We start from the raw sequence: 25,713 nt of genomic DNA on the forward strand, positions 1-25,713 counted from the left end.
GGCTACAGCGGGCTTCCAGACCAGAGGAGCATGATGCCTGCTCGACCCAAATCAAAAGCACAGGAATTTGAATTCGTCCTCAGGTTTTCTTCTACAACACAAAATTTTACAGGGGCAAAACTGCTCTGCGGCATCGTACAACGGATCCAAAGACTTTCAACTCAGTTTGTCGCACTTTGACATCAACTGAAAGGTTCTTCTTTCACTCAGATTTATTCGAGTTTTCCTTAAGCTTTAATTCGTGCTGCTAGCAAGAGGAATTGCATGTCTGCCTTCTGATATGCAGCCCCTTTCCAAGCTGCTTCCCCAGAGGGGTGCTGGAAATCAGCACAGTGCAGGAGCTGCAGAAAATGAACTGCAGACTTGTCAGAACAAGGGTTCTCCTTGCATATATTTGTATAATTTCTGGCAGAACACAGCATTAATTAAATAGGATCACTAAGCATTGCTAAAACTGCAAGAGTCAGGTAAAAAGGAGGAAGTGAAGGATGAGGGAACTGATATCACCTCCTGGTAAAGCCACCAGAGTTAGTGACCTGAAGGATTCTCTTTCTCGCAGGTTCCTTTAACTCTCTGTAACTATTTCTGAAGACAGTTTTCACTACAGATTTTCTAAGATAAAGTTTAGCAGAACTGAATCCGAGTGAGTGGTGTTTGTAGATCTTCGGTTGCAAAATAAATCTGCATGTCCTGCTACGTTAGCTGGGCAATGGTACAAAGGCTCAGTATTTTCTTCCCCTGTTCTTTGTGTGCCCTACAAGACATGGAAGTGATACAGTAGATATAAAGCAGATTCTGATCTTGGCACATGGAAGAGGCCATTCTCATTACTATAGCTACGTACTTAATTTGTGCAGATACATTCTTCATATTTACTTTATGAAGCATGCAGCAGGAACTATGATGAAGGATTAGCAGCCCAAACTTTTGTTTTTCTCTAATCTTGCAAAACCTGAGTCACAGAAGAGAACACACTGATGCAACAGGACTTCTTTTTTGCCTAAAATTTCAACATATCTAGCCACTCTAGTCTGTAGTCACCTTCCTACCTGTTACTTAGACCACATTAGCCCTAGCGCTCCAACTACGTGTCAAGAAATCTCCCACATCAGAACAGAAACCAGAGAAACCAGCTTGGTGCTCAGCTGGAGAGAAAAAGGCACACGTTGAGTTAGGTTCCAGTTACTGAGCTCGGGAGACAGGTAACCTCAAAAAAAAAAAAGCACTGACTTTCACTAGAAAACAACTGAAATCACCACTCCAGTTGGCACTGTATGAACTCCTAAAACTGTCTATGAAACTAAAAACTTGCATAGAGATCAAGGCTTACCCAGTACGAACTTAGCTATTTCTTCTTCTAAATCCGCTTAGATTTTTGTCCTCCAGCACACACTGTCTTCCTGATTCAATTACACACCATATGAAAATTGAGCCAGAATGAGTCATTAGACCCACCTTTGTTTAAGAAAAATAAAGCGTTCCTTGTTTGGGCAGCATTTTACACTTCTCATTTGCAGCATGAAAGCTACTTCAATTTGCCCAGTTTAAATAACGTTCGGATTTGCTGTAAATTCAGCGTGATTTTTTTTCAATGCAAGGGAAAGACGATTAATAACTGAAATTACAACTTCTGAAGTCTAAACCTACAATAAAGGTCTGGGGCAGGGTGCTATTATATAAAGAGCTGTATTATTGAGCCTTCTTCAACCTTCCAACTTCAGCTGAACACAGATGCACCTTTGGCTTTTACAGTTAATTCAAGCTTTACATAGATGTGGTAAAGACAAACTAACTTTTCCAGTGACTGCTGTAGGGTCCTTGCCCATTTTTTTCTTCAGATAGAAGTATTTTCCGGTTTTGTTGCATAGGAGGAAAACCTCTTGCCTCAGTTACTTTACATCCTAGCACAGCCAGCAATTGCAGACATTTCCTTCACTGAGGCTACCCTGCACACTTGAAAAACCAGACACTAAAAAGCACAGACTTTGTTTCCCCCCTCCCAAAATAGGGATCAAAACCTAAACAGCTGAAACCCCCAAACCGTGAAGTACCTGACAGCAAGGTTCTCAGAAAAAGGTAGTCAATTCTGAACTGAGCTTCCAAAAACTTAAATCAGGCACTTATGCAACTTCCAGCTGAAGAAAGATTTCTTTTTTTAAGTAAAGTTACACAGAAGAGAAGCTGATGTTAATGTAGTATTAACTTCGACACACAGGTGCATTCTGGGATCCCCCTGAAATTTTATGAAAAGCACAGCTGGAAAGCCTAAAACTGGGGAGAGATTCACAAAACCCCCTTGAGTGAGGGAGGTTGTTCCCCCAGGCTTTCTCAGCAGAGGCTGGCCCAAAGGAGAACTGGGGGCACCTGCCTCGGCACCTCTCCTCTCCTCGTCCGTCCCCACCTCTTTGCTAGAGGCAGCATGAGCAAGCGAGAGGTCAGCCCCCATGAAGAACCAAAAACCTGTTAAATCATCTACTGTAGCAGCTGCCCAGTTTCTGGGGAGACTTTTGAACTAAATTTTCTAACTGAATTTTGGTTTTCATCCAATTATAGCTTTATATGTTATAACCCCAACAAAACACCATCATCTAGTAAATACATTCATTACTTACTATTTTAACTGAAGTGATTAAAATCCATGCATGCTAAGGTATGAAACATTTAACGGTGTCCCACTTACAATGCTGGGGCAAACCCTGTCAGGCCCTTGTCTACTTTCATGTTAATGTCCATGCACATGCATACTCTTTGGGTAAACTAATACAAAAGTAAAGGACTGAAATAATAAACTTTCTCTTGAAACTACCTGCCAGTTGAGCCATATCCCTCGTTTCACATACACTGACTGCCTGATCGTGGCAGGCCGAGCCCCAAGGAGGTACCACCTCATGTTCAACACCACCCCACACCAGGTGGGCTTTCTGATCCCTTTTAAGGTGGCAGCTAAACACGCTCGTGGGTTTCACAGGGGGAAGGGCACTTACACAGCCCAGGCAAAAGCAGCCTGTCACAGCACCTTCCTGCTCCTTCCTTCTCCAGGAAGGGAGCCGACAGGGACCGGCTGGCCTCGTGCCCGATTCGTCCCTTCAGAAGTCCCACGTTTACCTTCAGAGCACTCCTCGAGCTCGTCACATGCACTGCGCACAGGCTGCTTCTTTTTCAGTGTTGGCAATATTTATTGCAGTCAGAGCTTAGCACAGGCACGGGTACTACGACCTTGCCATGTTCTCTTTTCTGAGTTCAGCTGCCTGTGTGCAACCATCCCTGTACGACACGACGTTATGAAGAGTGAAGGGTTTTGCATGTACATTGCTCTTTTCCTTAAAGCCTCCCGGTGCTTGTATAGGGAGAATAAGCGCTTATTGATCTATGCTGTTCTATAGGCAGGACAGGGGATGGGGGAAGAAATAAAATAAAAATCTTTTTACCATTCTCAGACAGGAATGTTATTGTGCCGAGCCCACTATGCGAGCTTTGTTCTGTTTGGTTTTCTGATTAGCTATTCTTAGCAGGCTTAGCTGCTAAATGCACAGCTGTGACTATAGAGTGAGGACCCAGCTGGCAGTAACCAGCGGTGCCTAATACTGAGCCTTGCTTCAGATAAACAAAGTATACAAATACAAACATAACCGGGTTTAATATCCGAAGCTTCCCCTGTTCAGCTGCTCGATTCAAATGTGTGATAGCACAAGTGTCTGTTCTTTGAATATGGTTGCGAACCACCACTCTCCAGCGGGGAGCACAGGCATGCTATGCAGCTCCTGCTGCAAAACGCTGCTCAGGGTAGACAAAACCAGATCTATTTGAAAATAAATAAATAAAATAGCCGCATGAAGTGATCTTTAGAAGCAAGATACTGAGAAATGAACAGAAAGGTACACAGAATTTTTTTTAGTGGCCTAGCTTTTTTAGCATCTTCTAAATAGCACTTCTCTCATGTGAGGTATTTAAATATTGTATTAATACATTTTAACTTCATTTCAAATTTTATTTTAAAACATTGCTTCAGCACAGGCAGTTAAAGGTCATATATATGCAACTGTATGACCTCTAATATCACTGAGCAAACAAGGGTCCTATCATATTACCTAAAAGCTATAGAAATAACACATCTGCCCACAGCAAAGCCAGAGCAACACCATCACTTTGGGCAAAGTTTGACATTTGTATTGACTTGCCATGAGCTTGCAAGTCAGCTTATACCTGATGGCAGTATCTGCTGTGACAAGCAAAGGACACGAGACACACCCGTGAGCTTCTGCCTGCAGTGAGCAGAGGACAGCCCGCACCTCCCTGACTCAACACCGCCAGCTGCCTGCTGGCTCAGCCAAACCCTCTGCGTCGGCTCACCCGCACGACACGATGAAGGTTATTTTTTGGCCAACAGCTTTCCTGCGTTTTAAAAGCAATGACCGCACAGCAAGCGTGCTGGCTCCACTGTATCAGGACAGCGTTTGTATTATCAGGCACCAGTTAGTGAACACCAGCCTTGCTGCTCCCAACCAGGACATGATCCTTCCCACCCCACCACTTGCCTCTCAATTAATTGCATCTCAATTCACTGCAGATTACTTGTTCTCCTTCCTCAGGTACAAGCTGCTGTTGATCACCCACTTCTCTATGGGGATCTTGTAACTAAACTTCCTGTTTCTGGTCTGTCCCCTCCCTTCTCTCCCTTGATTCTTCATGCTGTATGAATTCAAACTGAAATTTTAAAAATGAAACAGAAAAGGTCACATTTTTAAAACAAGCTATGTATCCCCTCTTCCCCAGATACACTGACACTGGCTGACCTGCACCACATACCATTAAGCAGCTGATCAACTTCCATCTATTAATGAGACCCGCTGTAAGCAGAAGTCCCTCCAGTTGATTTTAACATTATTTGTTCATATCAGCAATGAATAAGGCAATCCCCAAACAAATAGTTTAGGCATCAAAAATGCATATCCAGATTATACCAGACTAAACTCCTCTATTTTCTTGCTGGTTAAAGCCATCTGTAAGCCACACTAACGCACTCAGCCACGAAGCAAAATGTAACATTCGAGCTGTTTTCTACCAGGTCTCCAAGCAGCGGTGAGTGTGCTGTTGGCACAAGTCACCCAAGAATGCTGTTGATAACAAAGTGCTTCTTTAATAATATTAGGCACAGATTCAGCCTTGCTGAAAAACAGATTCAGTGTTTTCTACCGTTTCTCACTGATTATTTGGTATACACCGTATGTTTGCCTCATCAAAAATGCATTGAAAAAAATGTTTTTAAAACCTCGTGAAACTTTTCAGTGTCTGGAGGGTTGCATTTTATTGTCCCTGACCTTTGCCCATTTACAGTCCAATACCAGAAGAACGTTTAAGTCCTTTTAACTTTGAAAAAGGAATGAGTTTCAGACTCTAAACACGGGTACAAAACACAGCACCACAAGCCTTTGTCTTTTGTCCTGCACCTCAGCCCCCTCTAGAGTTACAGGTGTATCCAGTGAAGCCTCCAAGAACACAGTCTACCCAAAACTAGAGGTCAACCAGAAAACTGCTGCGCAAGTACTTCCCTGATGCAACACTCTTCAAAAATCCATTACTCACCGGACCTTTGGCAAACACCCTGGGAAAGCAACCTTGCTTTGCAAAGGAATGGAAGGCAATTGAAAACAAGAAGCTTACCCTTCAAGAGAGGTTATTAAGACGGTTGCATACTGGTAAAGGGTACAATAAAGGTATCCTCACCTCCAGCATTCAGATCAAAAATACTGTTGGCACTATCACAGAAGCACTAATCTCTTCAAAAATAAAATCTGCACATTCCTTAGCACGCAGCCCCCTCATATAACTTGTAAGCATGCACAGACAGACTTGGGTTTATTAAACGCAAACCAACACTTTGTCAATCCTACCATTTCAGTAGTTGCATATATAGCAGAAAGAACAAGTTAAACTCCGTGGGGATTATTTTGTTGGTTGTTTTTAGAAAGACAGCATTAAGTACAGAGAAATGCTTCTACTTACACCACCTTTACACTTTCCACCTCCAGAACACTCTGTCAAATTGAACTTCCAGAACTACAGTAACAAGAAAATTGAAGAGAAGATGAATTTTAAACCTGGACCTCTGTGTTACAGCTACTGTCCTATAACCTCTTCCATAAATCCATATTATAAAGTCATTTAGGCAGGTAATTTTGTCCTTCACTGCTCCAGTACAACACCTGTACTCTGTGGATGGCTGGAGATCTAACTAACCAGCAGCTTTGATTTGGATAATGACAAGTTGTTACGCATTTCTTGTTCAGGTTGAAAAGCTTTTCTCTCTCCTCCCTTCTCCGTATATTAAAATACATATGTGTATATACACACACACGATGTATTATATAAAACATACACGTTTTTAACAGGACAGTCATGACCTCTTCTTTAACAGGCATAAAAACAGCCGGCTTCTGAGTCCATGCTGAAGCCATCATCTCTAGCCTTTCATAAACCCTCGCCAAGTCTCTCCATGCACATGGACACCCCAGCGGGTACAACCATGGGGCCATACACTGGGGCAAGCTCCTGGGTCCCCCCCCACATCCACCTCCCAAGCCCAGGATTGTTTGCGGCAGGCACAGAGCGCAGCCTGAGGAAACCCGGTCAGGCACAACGGAGCTGCAGGAACTGGCAAGCAAAGCAGCAGGGGCAGTTAATGTTTGATTGCAGAGGTTAGCGATGGCAAAACTTCATTTTGACATGTTTTTGTGACCCAAAACGATTCTGATTTGGGTGAGGTACAAATCAATGCTTTGTCGTCTTTAGTCAGGGACTGCTTATCCTGCCCCTGGCTAAGCAAGGTCATTTGGACAGTCTTCCCCAAAAGCGGGGGGGTTGTCCAAGGAGAATTATTCGCAGCTTTGGTTCATCTCCCTGGAGAAAGGAGAAAGAGAGTTCACTGGCAGGATTACTCAGCCAGGTAATGAAAGCCTTAATTATTTCAGGACATTTGTATAGTAAATTCACTGAACAATGGACAATGAAAAAGGTTACTGTACACCAAGTTTCAGTCGAACATTTATCGGTTCCCCTAAGCTACGACTCCCTCGAAGGCAAGTTTGTAATGAGAATAGCATTATTTGGCAGATGGATGCTTTGTTAGAAGCTTAAGAGGTGTTACCAATTTTCCTAGCGCTCTTCAAAAGGTCAGAGAAAAGGCACTTGAAACCACATTGCTGAAGAGGTTGTGTACTACCTACTCTCAGCTGCTAAAAACGTTGGGGCAATGAAACCATGGGTGACAGTGGTGGGGACTTCTCCCTCACCCGTCCCATCCTGATCCAGCAACAGGATCAATAAACACCCAAGCAGAGTATCAGCCAAACACAAGATATCCACTCTACCTAAATAACCTTTAAGCAACTAGGACATCTGACAAGAAAAGTTGGCTTGATTACAATTTATTTTGTTTTAAATCAATAACATTATTAATTAGGCTTGCTGCTCTTGAATGTCAGCCCTGAATACATCCCTAACTATTCAAACACTGTTCAAGCTGATACATGTACCAAATACAAGAGAAAAAAACATGCATTTGGAAATAAGATCTTACCTTTTGTTTCTCCACGATATTAGAAATTACAGTATGCCGGAGAATACAATCATGGAAATAAAACTAGCTCATTATTTGTCCTACATACAGCTTAGCCTTAAAAACTTGCAACTGACACTCACCATTAAAGCACTGAAGATTACCAAAGTGAATTAATTTTGTTGATTTGTGCACTTCAACATGAAAATGAGTAAGACCATTCTAAAATCAGAAAACCTGTTTACAGTAATAGCTTATATTAACTTTTTTTAAAAATGAGGGAAATAGTAAAATACCTTCTGCTGCTTTTAATTTTCATCATTTGACCTATACAACACCCACACCAAACCTTGAATTCTCCATTCCCAGTACATGCAATGATTTAGCTAAAAAAAAAAACCAACACATTATACGACTATCCACAAACCAAGACAACTTGCTTTTTGATGCAAGCACAGGACTGCTGAAGGCCAGGAATGAGGAATTCCATTCCCAACCTCTTGCAGAGGTTCGGTGTTTGCCCCTCAGAGTGCGGGACGCCAGCTTATGTACTCAGAGGACCTCCTTCCAAAGTTTTACTGGAGATACCGACCTGACTTCTGAAGTCATCATGGCACCCTCTTCCCGCTCTTACTGTCTAGGTACACGCTGAGTCACATTTCTTCCCAAATCTGAAATGCAACACTACAGCTGGAATAGATGTGGTTCATCAACCCAGCAATACTGCGGCATTTAAGACTGGAGATTATGACAGTGAAAAAAGGCAATTTTTATTTCTGAGGACTGGACCTAAGGAGCTCAGATTATGTACTTCCTTGTGTAGCAAAAGATCAATAGTCAGTGGTGATGAAGCTGTATGTGGAAATATATTTAAGGGACAGAATACACGATTATATGGTACAGTACAGAATTCACACAGTGGCCCACAATCTTAATCATCCTCATAAGACTTTTTGCCTCCCCAGCTGATACATCACGTGCATTTTAAGAGAGCTCTAGAATTGCTTCACATTGTCAGATATTTATTGTCAAAAGTAGCTCCATAAGAACTATTTTCCCAGTCCTTTAAACAAAAAATAATGGTACTAGCAATGTGCTAAAATCTAATGCTACAGTTTGCAAGAGCAAGCTGTAAAGAAATTGTCCTTAGTATGAATGAAATAAAAATCTGATCTAAGAAATGTCTCCTTATTCTTCCACCAAACTGCAGAGACAAGTCAACTAACACCAGTCTAAACAGACAACTGTCTGCAAGACTGAAAAAAACTTTTTAATAAAGATATTTCAAAGCCACCAATTTGTTACCTATATCTAGATGAATACAGTAGCAAGATTAGATAAGAGATCTACAGGGAGGAGCAAATAAATCACTCTAATTACTATCTGATGACAACTGTGGCTGAAAGGATAGCTTTTACTTCTGAAATGTGAGCATCCTCCTTTGCAGCGTAAATTTACTCAGGTAGAAGAGAATTAAAAAACAAACTGACGTTTGTTTCTCTTTTCATAGCAATAATAAGTGGCATTCAGTCCAAAAGAAGTGCCTCAAGATCAGCACTGAAGGAAAGCAGGATATTACAAAAGTGGTTAAGAGGCTTTAAAAGCTGTGCTGGTATGAAGAAAGAAAAGCCCAATTTGCATGTCAGACAGTATGCATGATTTTACTTTCGGTGATGTGTTTGACAAATGCTAATACAGATGATCTCACATACAAACTGTGGGATCCAATCTATGTCCCAACACACCCATATAGACAACTGGTTGATCTAAACAAGTCTTTCAAAATAATGTTTACCTTCTTTTCCTGCAGCACAGTTCCCTCCTCATTTTCAGTGCCCTTTGCCCCTCCCTGACTACGCAGTTGGTATTTCCTGACGCTGCTGCTCAGAAGAGCCATCGGGTTTCTACCCTTATTCAAGGACGTATCTTATCAGGCTGATTAATGCCTAACTACCTAACAACCTACTCACAAGATATCAATGCCACAGTAGAGGTTTCCCCATTGTTTCTTAAAACGTGCGTTACCTCAAAACTCCAGTTTCACCCAGCTTAACAGGAGCCCTCTGGAGAAGTGTTACAAGGTGGTGGCGGAGGAGCCTTTTTCTTTCTAGCTGCCATTGCCAGCTAACCAGAAAATACAGGTAACACCATACACATAGTATTTTAAGTCAGCGATGACCTTAGAGATTGATATTTAGAGTCTGTCTCCAGCTTTTGGCCTTTTACGGCAAGCCTACCCCTCTAAACAATTCAAAATGCAATATTTTTGCAGTTATCTGTACAAACCCTGGACTCTTTGCCATACATATTTAAGTTTCTATTCATTTATGGGTAACAAGAGCAGCCACGTGAACCGTCTTCTCATCTTCCGCAGAGCACAGCACTCATGCAAGAAGCACTGCTGAAATCCACGCACTTTTACCAGTGAGAACAGCTCTGTAGCCACCACAGAAGACGACCTCTAACTATAGGGAGCATTGTGCCTACCCCGAGCTTTATCTACCTGCAGCAAAGACCAGAAGAACAGAGGAGGAAATGTGTCACTGTTGTAGATTTCAGTCACCTCCTGCCAGAGCACCTCTCTGCTGAGGGCCAGCCTAACCCGCTATACAGGTTAAGCTTCCAGTTTAGCATCCTCTAAAATACATCTAGCTTATGTGCACCAAGAGTACTCCACAAACAGAGCTAGCAAGCAGTACACAGGAGCAGCTGGGGGATTTGTTTGGATTGCAAGGATTTGGATGCAAGGATTCCACAGCCTTGAGTCAAAAATATTAGCACAGATTAAACAGAGCAAAGCAAGAGGCAGGTCTCCCCCCTCTCTGTTACACAAACAGCGGGCTGCCACCACAGCCAGCAGCTGCCCCCGTGCCTCCTCCAGCAGGCCAGGCCTGCGCCAAGCAGCCACCTCCAGCCATGCTGAGGCAGGGCCCGGCCTCTGGGCAGCCCCCAGTCCTCCTGAGGCCAGCAGCCACGGGCTCTGGGCAGGGGCAGCCCTGTCACCCAGTGCTCCTTCCAGCCCAGCCACCACTGCTGAGGTAGCTCCGTGGCCGCCTCGCCCTCAGGCACGAGGCCGAAAGCTGCAGAAGCCATTTCGGTGAGGGCTCCAGCCCCAGGACAGGGCAGCAGCCGAGCACAGTCACGGCACCAGCCATCCACTTTTAATCTGCCAGAGTACAGTGACAGATCTGAATTTTTATGTAGAAAATGAATCCGATTGCCCAATTTACCTACAATATGTGCCACAGGAAGTGGAATTATGCATAGCAGCATAGACGTGGAGAAGCGATAAATGCTCTCACTTTCATATTTAATCAAAGCCCACACTTAATATAAGAATGAATTGCCCAGTAGAACTGAAAAGAAGGCAAAAAATGTCTCAGTTCACAAATAATCACAGTTCGCTTTTGTGTTTGTTCTTCTTTCTTTAACCCCACTGCAATAAATATTTGCCAATACATACGCTACCTATAGGTCTACCTCAAGGTCACTGGCAGCCTGATTACACTGAAGACTATACTTACGGTTCCATCTTCTCCCATCACAACATTTCACAGCAACATTCATGGTTCCAGAGCAAATTTAGGAAGTATACGGAAGCAATTTAAGAAGGTTTAAAAACATACATACATGTATATGTTTGTATGTGTGTATAGACATGTGTATAAACATGCATTTTTATACAAACATAGGTATAACCCTATAGTAAAACAGCAAAGTAAAACTGTTCTTTTCATATTCTTCCATCTCATTTTATAGAAGAGAAAGTTTCTGCTTGCTTTGGGGACAGTTAATTTTTTTACCCTGAAGACCAATCCAAAGAGACCATAAAAGACAATGATGACATAGCACCCAAATTTATCATGCAACAAAACAGATATGCCTTCTTACAGAAAAAGAAAATACCAGTTTGGAAAATGAACAGCTGAAATTCAACCCAGTCAGAAAGGCCGTCCTGGAGAGAGCATGGTTGAACTTTGTTTAGACAGCACAAGACCACCTTTAGTCTGCTATCTCAGGATGTCTGTGTGCTGACTAGTTAGATACCTTCTAAACACATATCTATACATTAAGGAAGAGCTTGTTAAAGAGGCACTGTTTTGTTCACTAATACAAGTAACAGGCTACCTGTTATGGGGACCCATCAAATGAAAACCACGCAAAATATGTTCCCTAACCTGAATTTGTTCTCCAAAAAACAACAATAGAAGACAATTGTATCCTCCTCCTGTTGCAATACAAAGAGATATGGGTAGAGACAGTGCCCTAAATGGAGGCCTAGAATTATCCTAAAGCAGCAGGCCTTGCAAAAATGGCTCCAAGTAGGAATCTGCAGCAGCCATCTTACTCCCAAATCCCCATTTGAGAGTTCACCTTTTTTATCACCTTCAAAAAAAAAATTTATATATATATATATAAAAATCACGCCTATCACCATATTGATAAACACTCTTTGGAACCACTCTGATAGCTTGGGTAAGAACAGGAGTACAGTGCTGTTAGTACCTCAGCACTTCTATTTCCAGCAAATTAGAAAAAAAAAAGCCAGAAGACTTAGCTCACCTGCAAGTTAGGATACCTACAGGAATGCCCTACTCTGTGCCAAAACTACACAAAGTCTGCCCACTTCTGAATTTCTGGGAAGATGCATTGGATCGTAGCATACTATCAGACAAGCTCCTGCATGTTCAGAAAGCTCAGCAAGTGCTCAAACACAATGGAAGCTGAGCAGGGGAAAAAAAAAGATAAGGGAATTGGTACAGTGTTCCAAATCCTGCAGCCTGAAGCAGAACTATCTAATGTTTTCCTAAGCTGGTGAAAAAAGGTACTGCTAAGTCAGAACAGGAAGTGTAAAGAAGAGAAAACAAGCCCTCCAAGACCAATTGTCAGGGGAAAAACAGATGTAAAGTGGGCCTGGAAGTTCTCATACAAAAAGCAAAAGCCGAATTAGTCATTTTCAGAAGCAGATCAGTGAGTGGTGCAGATCTACCTACCTGTTGCCCAGCCAGAAGTGTCTATTATTAATCAACTCCAAATCAAGATCTATTTGTTTATGTACAGATAAATAGTAAGTGCAAGTGACATGATCTTCCGTGAAATTTTGTTCTGCCTGTCACACTCACTATTGTGTTGCTGAACAAAGGCATTCTCAGCTATCAGGTATCAAGACCACATGGTACACTGTATTAATCAAGCTTAATTATTAATCTGTGCAGCCAGGATTTCTGGAATCTATCCATCCACTATTACTATTTCAGTCTGAAGTTCATTACCTGATGGCAAATAAGAGTACTGTAAGATTTTTATTTTTTTTTATGTGAACATAGCCCTGGTGCCTCCTAAGTCAACTCACATCATCTCCATTTGTTCAACTTTACAGTTTCTTCATGCACCTATACAGCTAGTTTTAAAGACATTTTTACCTATCAAACCAAAGGAAGCAAACTTTCCATAAAAACACTAATACCATGAAATTAAAGATGGTATAACTTATTAATGGGCTTCTTTAAGCATAAGTTTCTTCACCTGTTCATTGTATTTTAACCCACACTTGGTTAGAATTTAGAAGTAATTTTTCAAGTTAGTGTGTACTGCCTTTTCCTCTCCTCTATTATTAAGCACTTAACTCCAAAGAAAAATACCTCCTGCAATCACAAAAGACTAATTTTGATAGCTTGCATCTCAGTTTCTCCCCCCGCCCCAAGCCACTTCCAACTACTTCAGGGGTATATTCCCTCTGAGAAACAACAAAATGAGCTTTAAAACATCAAGATACTGATCCCTTTTAAAATTCATTGCTTAGAACCGCCACTCATCATATGAGGTAAACCAGATACCACAGGAATTACTGTAAAGCTCAGCAAACCTTACTTCTGGCAGCGGGCTGGCCGGTTTGGTTAGAATTCCTCCCACATAAACAACATTTGGTAGCGTGGGTCTTGGAAACTCCAGTGCTACATCAGTACAAAGCATCCACAGGCTGGATCCATGAACCAAGTCATACATGGACCTTTCTGGCATAACCTTGTATTTCTGCATTATCCTTTCATATTTTGGCAAAACCAAAAAGCTGACTCCGAATCTTGAAATAAGATACACAACAGTATTTTTAATCCTCTCGAATAGGTTCATGTGATCTGTGAGCAGCGAGTTAAACTCTGGAACGTAAGAGAGGGGAGCTGGAGCACCCACTTCTGCTGGATACCACAGGCCAGTGGAAAAGACGGCGTACTTAACCCCTAAAAGGTGAGCTATAACAAATCCACACATCTCATTGGGATCTACCAGGAGCAGGTCAAATTTTTCCTGTTTCAGGGTACGCATGAGGTTTTGGTTGCCAACAATCATGTCACAGTTCTTGGAATAGTGGTCCAGGATATCGAACAGTTCCAGGGCCGTCAGTCTCCCAGAGAAGATACTCCTCATCTTGGACTGGAGAAAGTCATCCGAGGTGCTGCTGTTAAAGATCCCTGGGTAGCGCTGCAGTCTATAGTGATTAGATGGAGGAATCTCTCTGCCCTCAGAGAGGAGAAACACTGTCTGGTGACCTTGGTCATGCAAGGCTGAGGCCAGAGTCTTAAAAATATAAAGATGGCTTTCAAACATAATTGGCGGCACAACAACGATTTTGGCAGCCCTTGCTATCCCAACAGTGCTCCACAGGAGGATGAAAGCTGGAGTGTACGGCTTCATAGCTGAAATAAAAAATAGAAGCATTATATCAACAGAAAACAGGTTGGTACATTACCTGGGAATTAGGGGAAAAAAAAGTTATGTAATATAACTCAGTAGATCCATGAAAGCTAATCACATCTCCCTATCTCAAAAATATCTTTGCAACAGTCAAGGGAGAAGAACAGAGCCGCTAGGCTTCAGAATACATTTGGTAGTGCTCTTTTTCCAGCAAGGTCTGCTTTTTTCCCCCCTTCCTCCCTTTCCATCTTGAACAGAGAGTAGATGAGACTTCTTCCAGCACAGACATCTATAGGGCACCTGCACTACATGGCAGGAGAATCGACACAGACAGTGAGGTTGGTACCCTCCACAGAGATACTGCGCACATTGCTTCTGAATTATATATGCAATCCAACAGCTACAAGATCCTGTAGTCAGCTCAGAAAGCCAGATCCTGCTACGTTTGGGATTGTATTTAAAATCACAACTGCATTACTGTCATCATAATATACTGAGCAAATTCAGTATTCCTGAAAGACACCACATGCAAAGACCCAAAGGCTAGAATTCCTCATTTATTCACACATCAGATCCAAAGGATTTGTCATTTATTATTCCTTTCAGCACAGGATATAACACTTTAACAGATACATTTCAGTCTCACACCCTCAACTGGAACTTCTAATATGACAATTCTTACTTTTTAGTTTGTGTTCACTGTACTGAGACCCACACCCCCCTACCGTTGACATGGTTATGAGCACTTCTGCTGCAAGTGCTTCTGATGGGCGCCCACAGCCTTCAGGCTTCCATTCTGATTTAAGGATGGCATTTTCTGCTGTTTTATTTTCATATAAGCTAATAAGAATTAAGAAGATAGGTTTTTCCTCTAAAAGGCAATGTTTTTCTTGGTTAGTATAACACTGATCAGCCACATCCAGAGGGAAAATCGAAATGTGGCAGGGAAATGTTACCAATAAGAACCAACGTGACTACTTTAATCTCTCAAAAATTGCACTCTGTGTATGAGAACAAACGAAATAAAGAGAATTATACCACATACACGAACATCCACATCAGGCTCCACTGAAGCACTTCTACAGTGCTGGACTCTCCAGCTGCTATAATCGGCACTTGCACAGATACTCAGGCATGAACTCCAGTCTACACCAAAAACAACTTCACTTTAAAGGCCGTTCTTGACAGTAGCAGGCTTCAAGGGAATGGGAAAAGAATTTTCCTTGTGTTTTGGTGAATAAAGCCAGATGAAAACAAAGCGTATGAAAAGCATGGCGAGGGCATGTCAGAATGCCCCTCAGTCACATTAACCCTCTTAGTACAGGGAATCGAGGACAAGCCAACAATCTGCTCTTTTCTCGTGCCAAACCAAACCTATGTGGAAACAGGAGTCTGTTACGGTGTCCTTTAGAAATAAGCAGTACAGAAGCTGATAATGCTACTACTCAGGCCTTGTTATCTCCTTACAGTGTTGTCCTGTAAACCTCCTACAGATTGCTTAGGGTTTTTTTGTTTCGTTTTTGTAATGTTAGGTGGGTTACCAGCTCACCAAAAGAGCACCTGAACTGTATTGCTACAATCTAACATGGGTCTCTTTCTGAATTATGTCCCATTTTTTTCCTACTTCAGATTCTGCAGCTTGCTTGACTTTGAAGCTTTTGTAAGCATGCAGAGTCTAACTTAAAGCTGCAGAATTACAACAAGGTACACAGATTATTTAAATCACATTTCTCGTGTAAGAAGTCTTCTTACCGCACTTGAAATCTGTTCCACGCTTGTCTTCAGAGAGCATTAGCCACCACCTAGGAGATTACTGACCTGCGCTTATGAAAATCCTACCAACTTATTACCACCAGCAGCCGTGTGCCTGTGCACACAGGTACACACAAAGAAAGTTCACACAGGCAAAGAGACTTTTCTTCCTCCTTTTGCTGTGAAAAAGCCCACACCAGGAAGAGCCACAGTAAAATCTTATGGTACCCACGAGCAGGTAGTAAAGAACTGAAGCATGGAAAATTCACTGAGATCCCCCCAACACAACACATCCACATCCACGGGCTGAAGTACCGCTCTGGGAAGAACTTGGAGAAGCTTCGCTGTTTCTAGGCACAAAGCTCAATTTTACCAAGGTAACGCTTCAGGGGAAGAGAGAGGAAATTACTTGCTGCAAATATTACCAGTGGCTTTTAAAATCTTTACTACACTGCATTCTTGTCTGACAGTGGATGAGATCGAGTTGTTTGCTAAGCTGCCTCGATTAGGGTGTCAGAGGTGACCCAAAAACACCTCCTCCCCTGCAAACAGCAGTAATTAAATCAAACGTAACAATAGCCCTATTCATTCTCCAACAAAGTTCAAAAAAGCATTCTTTCTACATGAGAAACAGCTTGCCTCTCCATTTTTTTCTTAAGAACTATTAAAGCTTTCACAAAAAATGAACGATGACACCAACGCTGAGAAAGAACAGTCTAGTACTGCATGGCTTCATTACTTCTCGTTGGTTACACTTCCAGCACAAATGCCGGACCTCACAGACCGCTTAAAGCATTAAATTGCCGTTTGGGTCCAGGCCTTGGCTTTCACTGGAGGCTTTCTAAAAAAACACAGCACCCCACGAGGCTCAGCTGCCCCCATGGGAGCTCCCGATTGAAGGATGTGACTACCCAGGCCCCCACTAATTACCTCACTAATCACCTTGTTTCATTCCCACCTGTGGGGCTGACAGATTTTACACAGCAGCAGGGGGCTGCGTAGGGGAAGGACGAGCCCATCCCAGTGCACAGCTCACTGCGAGCAGACACACCACGCTCAGCTATCACCATCAATGCTGCTGGAGGAGAGCATGCACTACATAAGCTTGGTTTTAAATAAAAATGGTTTATCAATGAAATACGAAAGAAAGTGATTAGTCGAACTTGGAAAAAAACACTACTGATTACATCTCCTCATGCTATAAGCATTCCCGTGGTATAAGTTACTGCTTCTGTCAACAACGGGGATGTTACAAAACCATAAATGGATTGGGAAACACACAAACAGTTAATGTTTCCGAGATCACTGTAAATCAGAGGTATCAGAAGCCTACGGGCACGCCGTGATCCAACCGGCTGCCAGATGCAAGAGCCCCATGCTGTACTTTGATCTCCTGACCTGATGCGGGTTCCAAGCACAGCACGTCTTCGTGAGCATGCAGGTACAATCCTTAGCCCTAAGGCGTATTTTCCACTGCTTCATCTCTGCACATGCCACCAAAAGCCACCCAGAATTACCTCTGCACTTCCTCAGGATGCTTACGGTATCACACCACCTCTTCCGATCCCCGCTCTCACTGCGCAGCACTGCTTTAAATGAGAACACATCGAATAACTTAATCTTTATGAGCCTCCCATAAAGCACGAGCTAGCTAACATGGAAATCTGTCAATATAATTACAAGCAGTTATGAAACATTAGTTTTTCCTCTCCTGCTGTGTATCGATGATAACAGATGACACTCCTCTCTAGAAGCCTCACAGCACCTTCACTACTCAGCACTGATACAAAATGCTGCTATGGAGTTCCCCTTTTCAACACAATTATCTTCCACAGGGACAGGAACATATATGTACAGGGCCTGCCAAACCACAGAGGTAATAAACACGTGACAGATTAGAGAGATGCCCACTAAGGGACATTTTTTTACTGGAAGCAATGGCATTGACCTTATATTGCACTCAACCAGAGTCTCCACCTGTGGCGGGAGCCCCCACGATAAGGCCTCGTAACTTCATCCCTTGGCCAGCCCCAGGCTGGGAGCTTGCAAGGTCTGCATCGAGCACAAGCAAAGCCAATATGCAACAGCACTCACTTCACCAACTAAGCATGCTCCCAATTCCCATTTTGCAGACATTGAGTGACGTATCACTGGCAACAACACACAACTCTGTGCATTCAGCTCCCTGCCATCAGCCAGGAGTTCTCTGGAGACCTGAGGTACTTCCAGTATGACACAGAGAGCTGCTGATGCCCATCTCGATGGGAATTTCCAACCCAGCTCACCTCTGAGAGCCACAAGGCTCATTTCGATGCCAGCCCATCGAAACTGGAGCATGGGGACTCCCCCTGCAACCCATCATCCACAAACTCCCAGAATAAGACATCGGCAAAATATCTAAAAGGGATCAGCATCCAGCACCACTGTGTCCTGCTGCTGGATCCTAAGGATCCTATGAAAAGGAAATGTCAAGTGTCTGTATAGTAGGAAGGAAAAAAAAGCCAAAGCCAGAGGATGACATTTCTGCATCATACTTAATATAAAAAACATTTTCTACCTCTGTCCTAAATCTTTCTGCCTAGAATTTGCCTGCATAGAGTAAGATTTCCTTCTAGTGGCATATAATAGCCTTTTATAGCAGAAGGCATAAAAATAAGAAGGAACAAAAGCCATTTTTAATTTATTTTTTTTAAATACTTAAGACAATTACCACTGAATTGAAACCATTTACTCCTCTAAGCCAAAAAGCAAGAACAGGTATGGAGAAAAAGGAGATGTAAGGAGCAGCTTTATACAAGTAAATGCAACTGCTGTCTGTAAAGAGTTCAGCTCTTGGAAGAAGTTAAAGAAACACCAAGAAGTTAAACATTAAACCTATCCCAATGGCTTCTCAAAGTTAATGGCTTGCATGTCGTTTTTCAAATGAAAGAGAAAGTGTAAGTTTTAATGTGGGCTGCAGAAAACCAAGCACCTACACAGAGGACTGTTGAAAGGATGTTTCCAGCTGATTAAGAGTTCTAATTCCTGGTTTATTTTTACTTTAACAGAACATGTTACTATTCACCCAGAAAGACAAAGCGGGACTGAGAACAGGAAATGTGACTGTGCAGATAAGGAGTCCGCGTTTTATTCGTGAAGGCCCTATACAGGAAAATTTGGAAACACAGAAAGAAATGGAGTGATGTTTAAGTTTATATGAATTATACAAAAAAGTCTTAATGCTTAAATTAGTATTTTAAAACTGAACTAATACTGCATTTGTATTTCAATCCTAAAAAAAATATTTTTAAATCATCCATATTCATAATTTATGCAACAGTCAGTTATAGCACTGAAATACATACCGAAGATAAGATTTACTGCCAACCCTTAACCAATATGCTAACCACCCTGTAATTAAAACCCGGACTTTTTTCCTCTGGTTTCTTCGGCTGGCTGCCTACCTGCCTATTTTTGAATCTCCCAATACCCATTTTCAAGCCAGCAATACTGTTTTCAGTGTGGTTTTGTTTTTGTCTCTCTCTCTCCCCTAGAGCAGTCAGTTCTAGAAGCCAAAGCAGCTCTCAAGTACCATGGCACTCAGCACAGCTGGAACTCAAACTGTGAGAATAGTTACCACTGCTCAAAAAAGCAAGCAGTACTTATACACAGTAGTAAAGCAGTCCTTTTTAGTCACTAATAACATAACTCTCCTCACTTCCGAAGAAGCAAATGAAGTTTACAGACTTGGAGTTGCATGACAGGAGTGACTTTTTCAAGTCCTTTCCTTCCTTTCAGCCTTTCTTTAGATTTGCTGCGGTTGGCTGAGTTTACCTGGGCAGTTTGGTCAGAAGACTGGGACCTAGAAAGGTGCCCTTCATACCAAACAACAGCACTGCACTGACCGCAAAGGAGTAATCTTTCCAGCCACTGATCACTCTCATCTTACCCGAAGGCTTCCAATTTCTCATTACAATTTAACAGATACCAGTATGCATTAAAAAAAGCAGGCTTACCAACTAGATTTTCACCTCTGCAAGCCCAAGTGCAAATGCTGATTAGCACTGAAATGACTAGCTGCAAGTGGGAAGCTAATGAGGTGTGTCACAGAAGTATAATTACCAAAAAGGGGGAAATTTGAGATTTACGTGCATTTCAGCAAACAGCACTCACTGCAAACTGCTAACAGAGTCCTGGTAACATACAGATTCATCACCTGAGCCTTGCTCACAGTATTGTCCTCTCTCTCTACTATCAATTAGTTATATCAAACTCAGTATTTCAGAAAGGAGAATAAAAACCTTACTTTTAGAGCTGTCAACTCATGAATGACCTGATCTGACTCAAATAAAAGGCAGGAAAACAGAAAGCTTTTCTGGACAAAGAAATGAGGTGTATTTATCAGTGAATAAACTGAAATAGAAGTTGCAAATCTGATGCAGTTTCCACATCAGGATACACCAGGGCACTGCAGAGCAGGGTGCTTTCCGTCACCGAGTCAGATTTGACACCAGCTAACCCACCGGCTCTCATCTCCACCTGGGGGCAAGAAACCAGAACCATAAGCAGGACAGCGTCACCTCAGCAGTCGGTCCCACCTTACAGTGCCCATCACAGGTATCAACACACACAACGTGGTTTTTAGATAGTGTGCCTTCTAGCTGTAGAAAAAACGCGTTGTGGAAAGCACGGTGCGTTAAAGGCTGCCCCAGGCTGTGGCTGAAAGCCCACAGGTTACTCAGAGCACCAGAAGCTCCCCGTAAAGCACTAGCAGCTCCTGACTGTTGGTTACTAGCGCTCTTCATAAAACTGAAGCATTAAAGAGGAGAAAGAAAGAAAGCACAGGTTATCTTGGGCAGTGGAGCGTAAGCCAGGCCAAAAAGCAAGTTGTTACCTGAAGCGTTACCCACGTTACCCAATTTATTGGAGCGCCGGTGCTGTGCTGCCTGTTCAAAATCCCATCAACATCCACCTATTTTATGTGCAAATCTGTTTGCTTTCACTGTTATTAAACACAGTTTCCCAGATAAAACATGGTATCCAGCCTTCATAGGCTTGTAAACATTTCAGTTAAACAAATAGAGAGCCAAGCCCTACAGAGCTAGTTGCATGACCAAAGGCCCTGTAAGCAAAGCATTTTATCAAGCCCAAGATAGCAAGGAATGACTAACAAAAACCATTTACACTTAAGTGTAAAGCTGAAAGAGGAAGAAGATATTCCAAAACAAATAAATGGTTCTCTAACACTACTTATAGGACGATTCAGTAATAAAATATATGCAACCAAAGCAAGCCTCAGCTCCATCAACCACAAGCAAATAGTTGGTATTAACAACAAAAATACAAAATATACATACACACACAAGCATGAATGCAGTGCATTACTTATACCGGGGAACAAATAAAATAAATGAACAAATTAAAAGTGAACAAATAAAAGAACAGGTCTTCCTTTCGATTTGTGATGTCCTCCAATACATTGCTTAAAAAAAAAAAATCTAATTTCAAGTTTCCCTCAAAACATTATCTTTAACGCTTAATACCAGCCCACTTCAGTATTTCTTGTCAAACACTGGTATACAGAAATGCCACAGTTTGAAGAAATTCACTGACCAAATCATGTGTAATAGCTTATTCAGAAGAGGATCAAATCATCACAGACACACAAAGTTTTTAATTAAAGTGACACAGCAGATAAGGGTAAGACAAGACCCTGTTCTTCCATCTGAAAGTCCAAGTTGACTCCTAAACCTTTAAAGCTGGCAATTGCAAAACACACTCAACCTATAATCCCACTTACTGTACTGTACGTATTCTGTAGGTAATAGGAAGTATTATGCCATAATCCTTTAGGAGCATTAAAGGAAATCAGGCCCTTAAACTGACTTCAGGCAGCACACTGTAGTTTAAGATTAGGAAGTAACTGCTATTAAACACCCCATGTGCTCTCAGAGATGAAAGCATCAGAAACTTGTGTACGTACAGAGCCTTGGAACAGCAAAATACATTGTCCAGGAAGAGATTCTGATAACAAGGATTGCAGAACCTTCGGATTTATATTCTTCAGTTTTTCCTATCATAGATCTTGCAACAAATTACTGAGGTAGTGCACACTGATTGTTATTTTGTGTTGTGATGTTTTAGAGAAGTACTGAGCTTTGGCTTGTAACTACAGGCTCCTGTTTCAACCAAACGAATAAATTAAGATGTTATTGGAAATTATTAGAAAGAAATGGTGTGCACCCGAACAGGGACAGGCCTTTGCATTTACTTTGTGCAGTTTATTCAACTACTGCATTCTTTTACCCAGTGACTGAAGCATTTCCATGGCTACAAGAGTGCCACATCTACAGCTGAGAGGAAGATTTACAGACATGATGACATTGCTGTAAGCATCCATCACAGACCCACTGTGTCACTTATGCAAACAGCAAAGCAGTTATGAAGGAGTCCACAAGCTATGCAGTTTATGAAGCCCTTTTCAGTAAGGGTTCGTTATTTGTGTAACAGGTTTTATTAAACGCAGGGTTTTACCTAAGCTTTTTGAGAGCTGTGCAAAAAAAAAAAGATTTAAATAAAAATGTCACTCAAAAGGTGACATTCAAAAATATAGGTTTCAGAGTTAACAGGCAAAACACTGAATAGACATGCTAGACAAAACAAGGTAGATTTTAATAAAAAGACTACATGGGAATAGAACTCGTACATAAGACAATGCCTTATTAAGATGAACACAGCAACAATGACTGAGGTCTAACGTTCCTGCTAGCACCTCACCACTGGCTTTCTGAAATAACTGCTGTAATTAGAAACTTCGTGGCCATGAAAAGTAATCCTAAACATCTGAAAAGACTGATTATCTCTAAAAAGATGATCTTTATTACTCTATGAATATATTAGAAATTCCTACAAGACTGGTAAATTATTAACAGTAATATATTCCATCTTTTAAACAAAGTCACTTATAAACCACAGCAAGACCCACACACCTCAGCGTGATAATGCTGCAATATTGACAGCGTTGGTCACGATGAGATTTACCTCAGGATAAATGATTCACAGAACAGTTGTGGTTGGAAGGGCCAGAGGCACCCTCCCAAATAACTGCATGAAAATGAGCTCCATAAAGATTTTGCACCCTCTGAAATACTCACGTTCCTAGAGCTAGCCGACAAGCTAGTTAAAAACAATTCACAACAACTGGAAAATAGATTTTAATAACTCCAATGAGAGCAAAGAGGGCAAGAGCAGCAAGTGGCCTTTTGTTCTGCTGTGTGCCGAGCCATTTACACAGGGGACCTGAAGCCCACCGAGGGGCCGTGGCTGAAAGGGGACATGCAGAGACATCAGTAGGGCAGCTCGTTGTTTTGAGCCCGGGCCGGAGGAAAGCCCAGCACGTGTGGCGTGGCAGCAGAGCTGACGTGCTGCCCTGGGCCTCAGGACAAGAAGGAAGCACAGCACAGAAACCTGAGGAAGCAGCAGGCTGCTCCGACACCCCTGCGCCTTCATCCGCAGACAGCTCGGGTTCCGCTGCAGTAACGCCCCGTATTATGCAGGTCTTTCCTGTGCTGTCTGGGGTTACTTCACCCCCAGCTCCTGTGCTGCCTACACACAGCACAAGTCACCTACTTTAAAGTGCAACACCTATATTCCTTGTGAATGAATCTGTCCCTAAAACGCGAGTGCTCTCCCAATGGCACGGTCCTGGTGTAGCTTATCGCAACACACGCAGCACCATGCCACCAGGAACTGCAGCTGTAAGTCAGGGAGGAAAACAAAGAAATCCTTTTACCTGCGGAGAGAGAAGAGAAAAGGATGCCTCCACCAATGGGCCAAGCATTTCACTAGGAGGGAGGAAAAGTCACCCAAAAATCCTTCCCTTTCTCACTGGCACAAGCTGAAATACTGGTTTCACTAAGCATCAAAAAAGAAAGAGGAGGGTGAATAAAACCTACCTAATTTTAAACACTTATCAGTGCCAAGATTCTTCTTTGGTAAAATGACTCTTTAAAGAATAGGGTGGAAGAAACCGCAGTGCACAGCACTGTTGCAAACTTGATGTGACAAAGCCTCTGTAGGCTATCACAGGATTATCTAGGTTGGAAGAGACCACAGGCAAGCATGAAGTCTGCCTCAAACAAACCTGACGATCTGAATCAATATATTCCTTCTAAACAAACGTTTTATGGGGATTTTATTCCAACCTTGATAATCCTTTGGAGGAGCAGGGGGATGCTTCATCTTTCACTACAGCTAGCTTCAGCTTGGTACAAGCTCTCCCTCTCCCTGGTCACGCCATCACATGACACCTAGAAGCACTGAGTAATTCTTTGTTCTGTTTGTGACTTCATCCTATAGCAAATAATTACATTTTAATAAGCCACACAAACAGAATCACAAGGGAAACCATGGCGCATTTGTTACTGCAGTGGGAAATAAAACTTTATTCAAAGTTAAAATACTTTATTAAAAATGTTTTCCTCTTATTCAGCTCAATTAATTGCATTGCTCGAGATCATATGCAGCAACAACTTGTACTCCAACGAGATCCAGCTTGGACAGTCTGTTTAGCACTAGGTTGCTCTGAAACGTTTGCATCGACAGGCAGGTTTTTGTTACTGCTTTATTTTCTGCTTTCAGATATGTGCATGTTTTGTGGTGTCTGCTTTGAACCAACTCCTAGTTGGAGTTGGTAGTTAAAATAAAGAGAAAAGTTATGCACACAACTGCTTTTCTCCTACTGAATACAATGCTCACAGCCCCTGATCTTAAAAGCCCATCAGAATGACAGAAGACAAAAATCATCTTGGGAACCTTCTTAAGAGGTACAGACTGCACTCCAGCAAGAGTTAAGAAAAGACTCAAGCTTATGCAGCTACTGCATAAGCAATTTTAAATACACAGAAGCTTCCTGCCAGTTTCTAGTATCAGTAGTGGACTAAAATTGTATTATAACTTCAGAAAGGAAACGGTCTGAAGATAAGGTTTGGGGTTTTTTTCCCCCTCTTAAAAAATAAGATTGAGACGATCTAAGAATTAATTTGTTAATTTACAAATATTAAAGAAAAGCGGAACTTGGATCCAACTCAGAGTCAAGATAAAGATGACTTGCAGCTCTAAGAACGAGATTCACAGAGGTCAATCTGGGTGTAAAACCAAAACAAATCAAGAAACCATCCAGATGCACACCAAGTGCTGTACAAGTGCTCGTGCACCTACCCTTACCCAGTAAAATTCCACCTTCAGGAAGATGGGATCATCTTAACCCACTTCTGGAAAGCAACTAGGACTTTTTGAACGCTACCACTGTGTAATAAGGAATAGTTGGTGGTGGTTTATAACAAATATGCTCTGTTAACTACAGCCCTACTGTTGAAGTAACTTGATAGTCTACAGTAAGTTAAAAATTATGGTAATAATGCAAGATTGACCATTCCATAAAAAAGTGAGATTACAATAATTTGGAGTCTTCTAATCTTCTTGAGTGCTTTCATGAAAATAAAGCAAACTAAGAAGCTAAGCAATTACCAAAGTATCACAAGGGAGAGTAATTAATGATATATCACTACAATGGTTAAAGATTGTAACTTAAAGCTGCCATATTTCTAAGGTAGACAATAGCATACAGGAGAGTAGGATCCCTTTTACAAGATCCTCAAGCTTCAAATGAAAATTCTCATAGTCAAATGCGGGTGAGTTTCCATGCAAGCCCTCAAGATTTATACTAGTAGCTC

The 25,713-nt window shown here is 42.0% G+C and overlaps 1 protein-coding gene across 2 annotated transcripts in view; it reads right to left on the bottom strand.

Annotated features, from left to right (window-relative positions):
• The window catches only part of UGT8 (UDP glycosyltransferase 8), a 44,413-nt gene that overhangs the window by 11,874 nt on the left and 6,826 nt on the right, over nucleotides 1–25,713 (bottom strand). For both annotated transcript variants that reach the window (XM_080591248.1, XM_080591247.1), the window contains exon 2: nucleotides 13,427–14,250. In XM_080591248.1, the coding sequence (XP_080447374.1) occupies nucleotides 13,427–14,248 (822 nt within the window). In that variant the 5' untranslated portion in view covers nucleotides 14,249–14,250. The remainder of the gene's footprint in view (nucleotides 1–13,426; nucleotides 14,251–25,713) is intronic.

Source organism: Anser brachyrhynchus (assembly GCF_964034855.1).
Source record: "Anser brachyrhynchus genome assembly, chromosome: 4".
NCBI lineage: Eukaryota > Metazoa > Chordata > Aves > Anseriformes > Anatidae > Anser > Anser brachyrhynchus.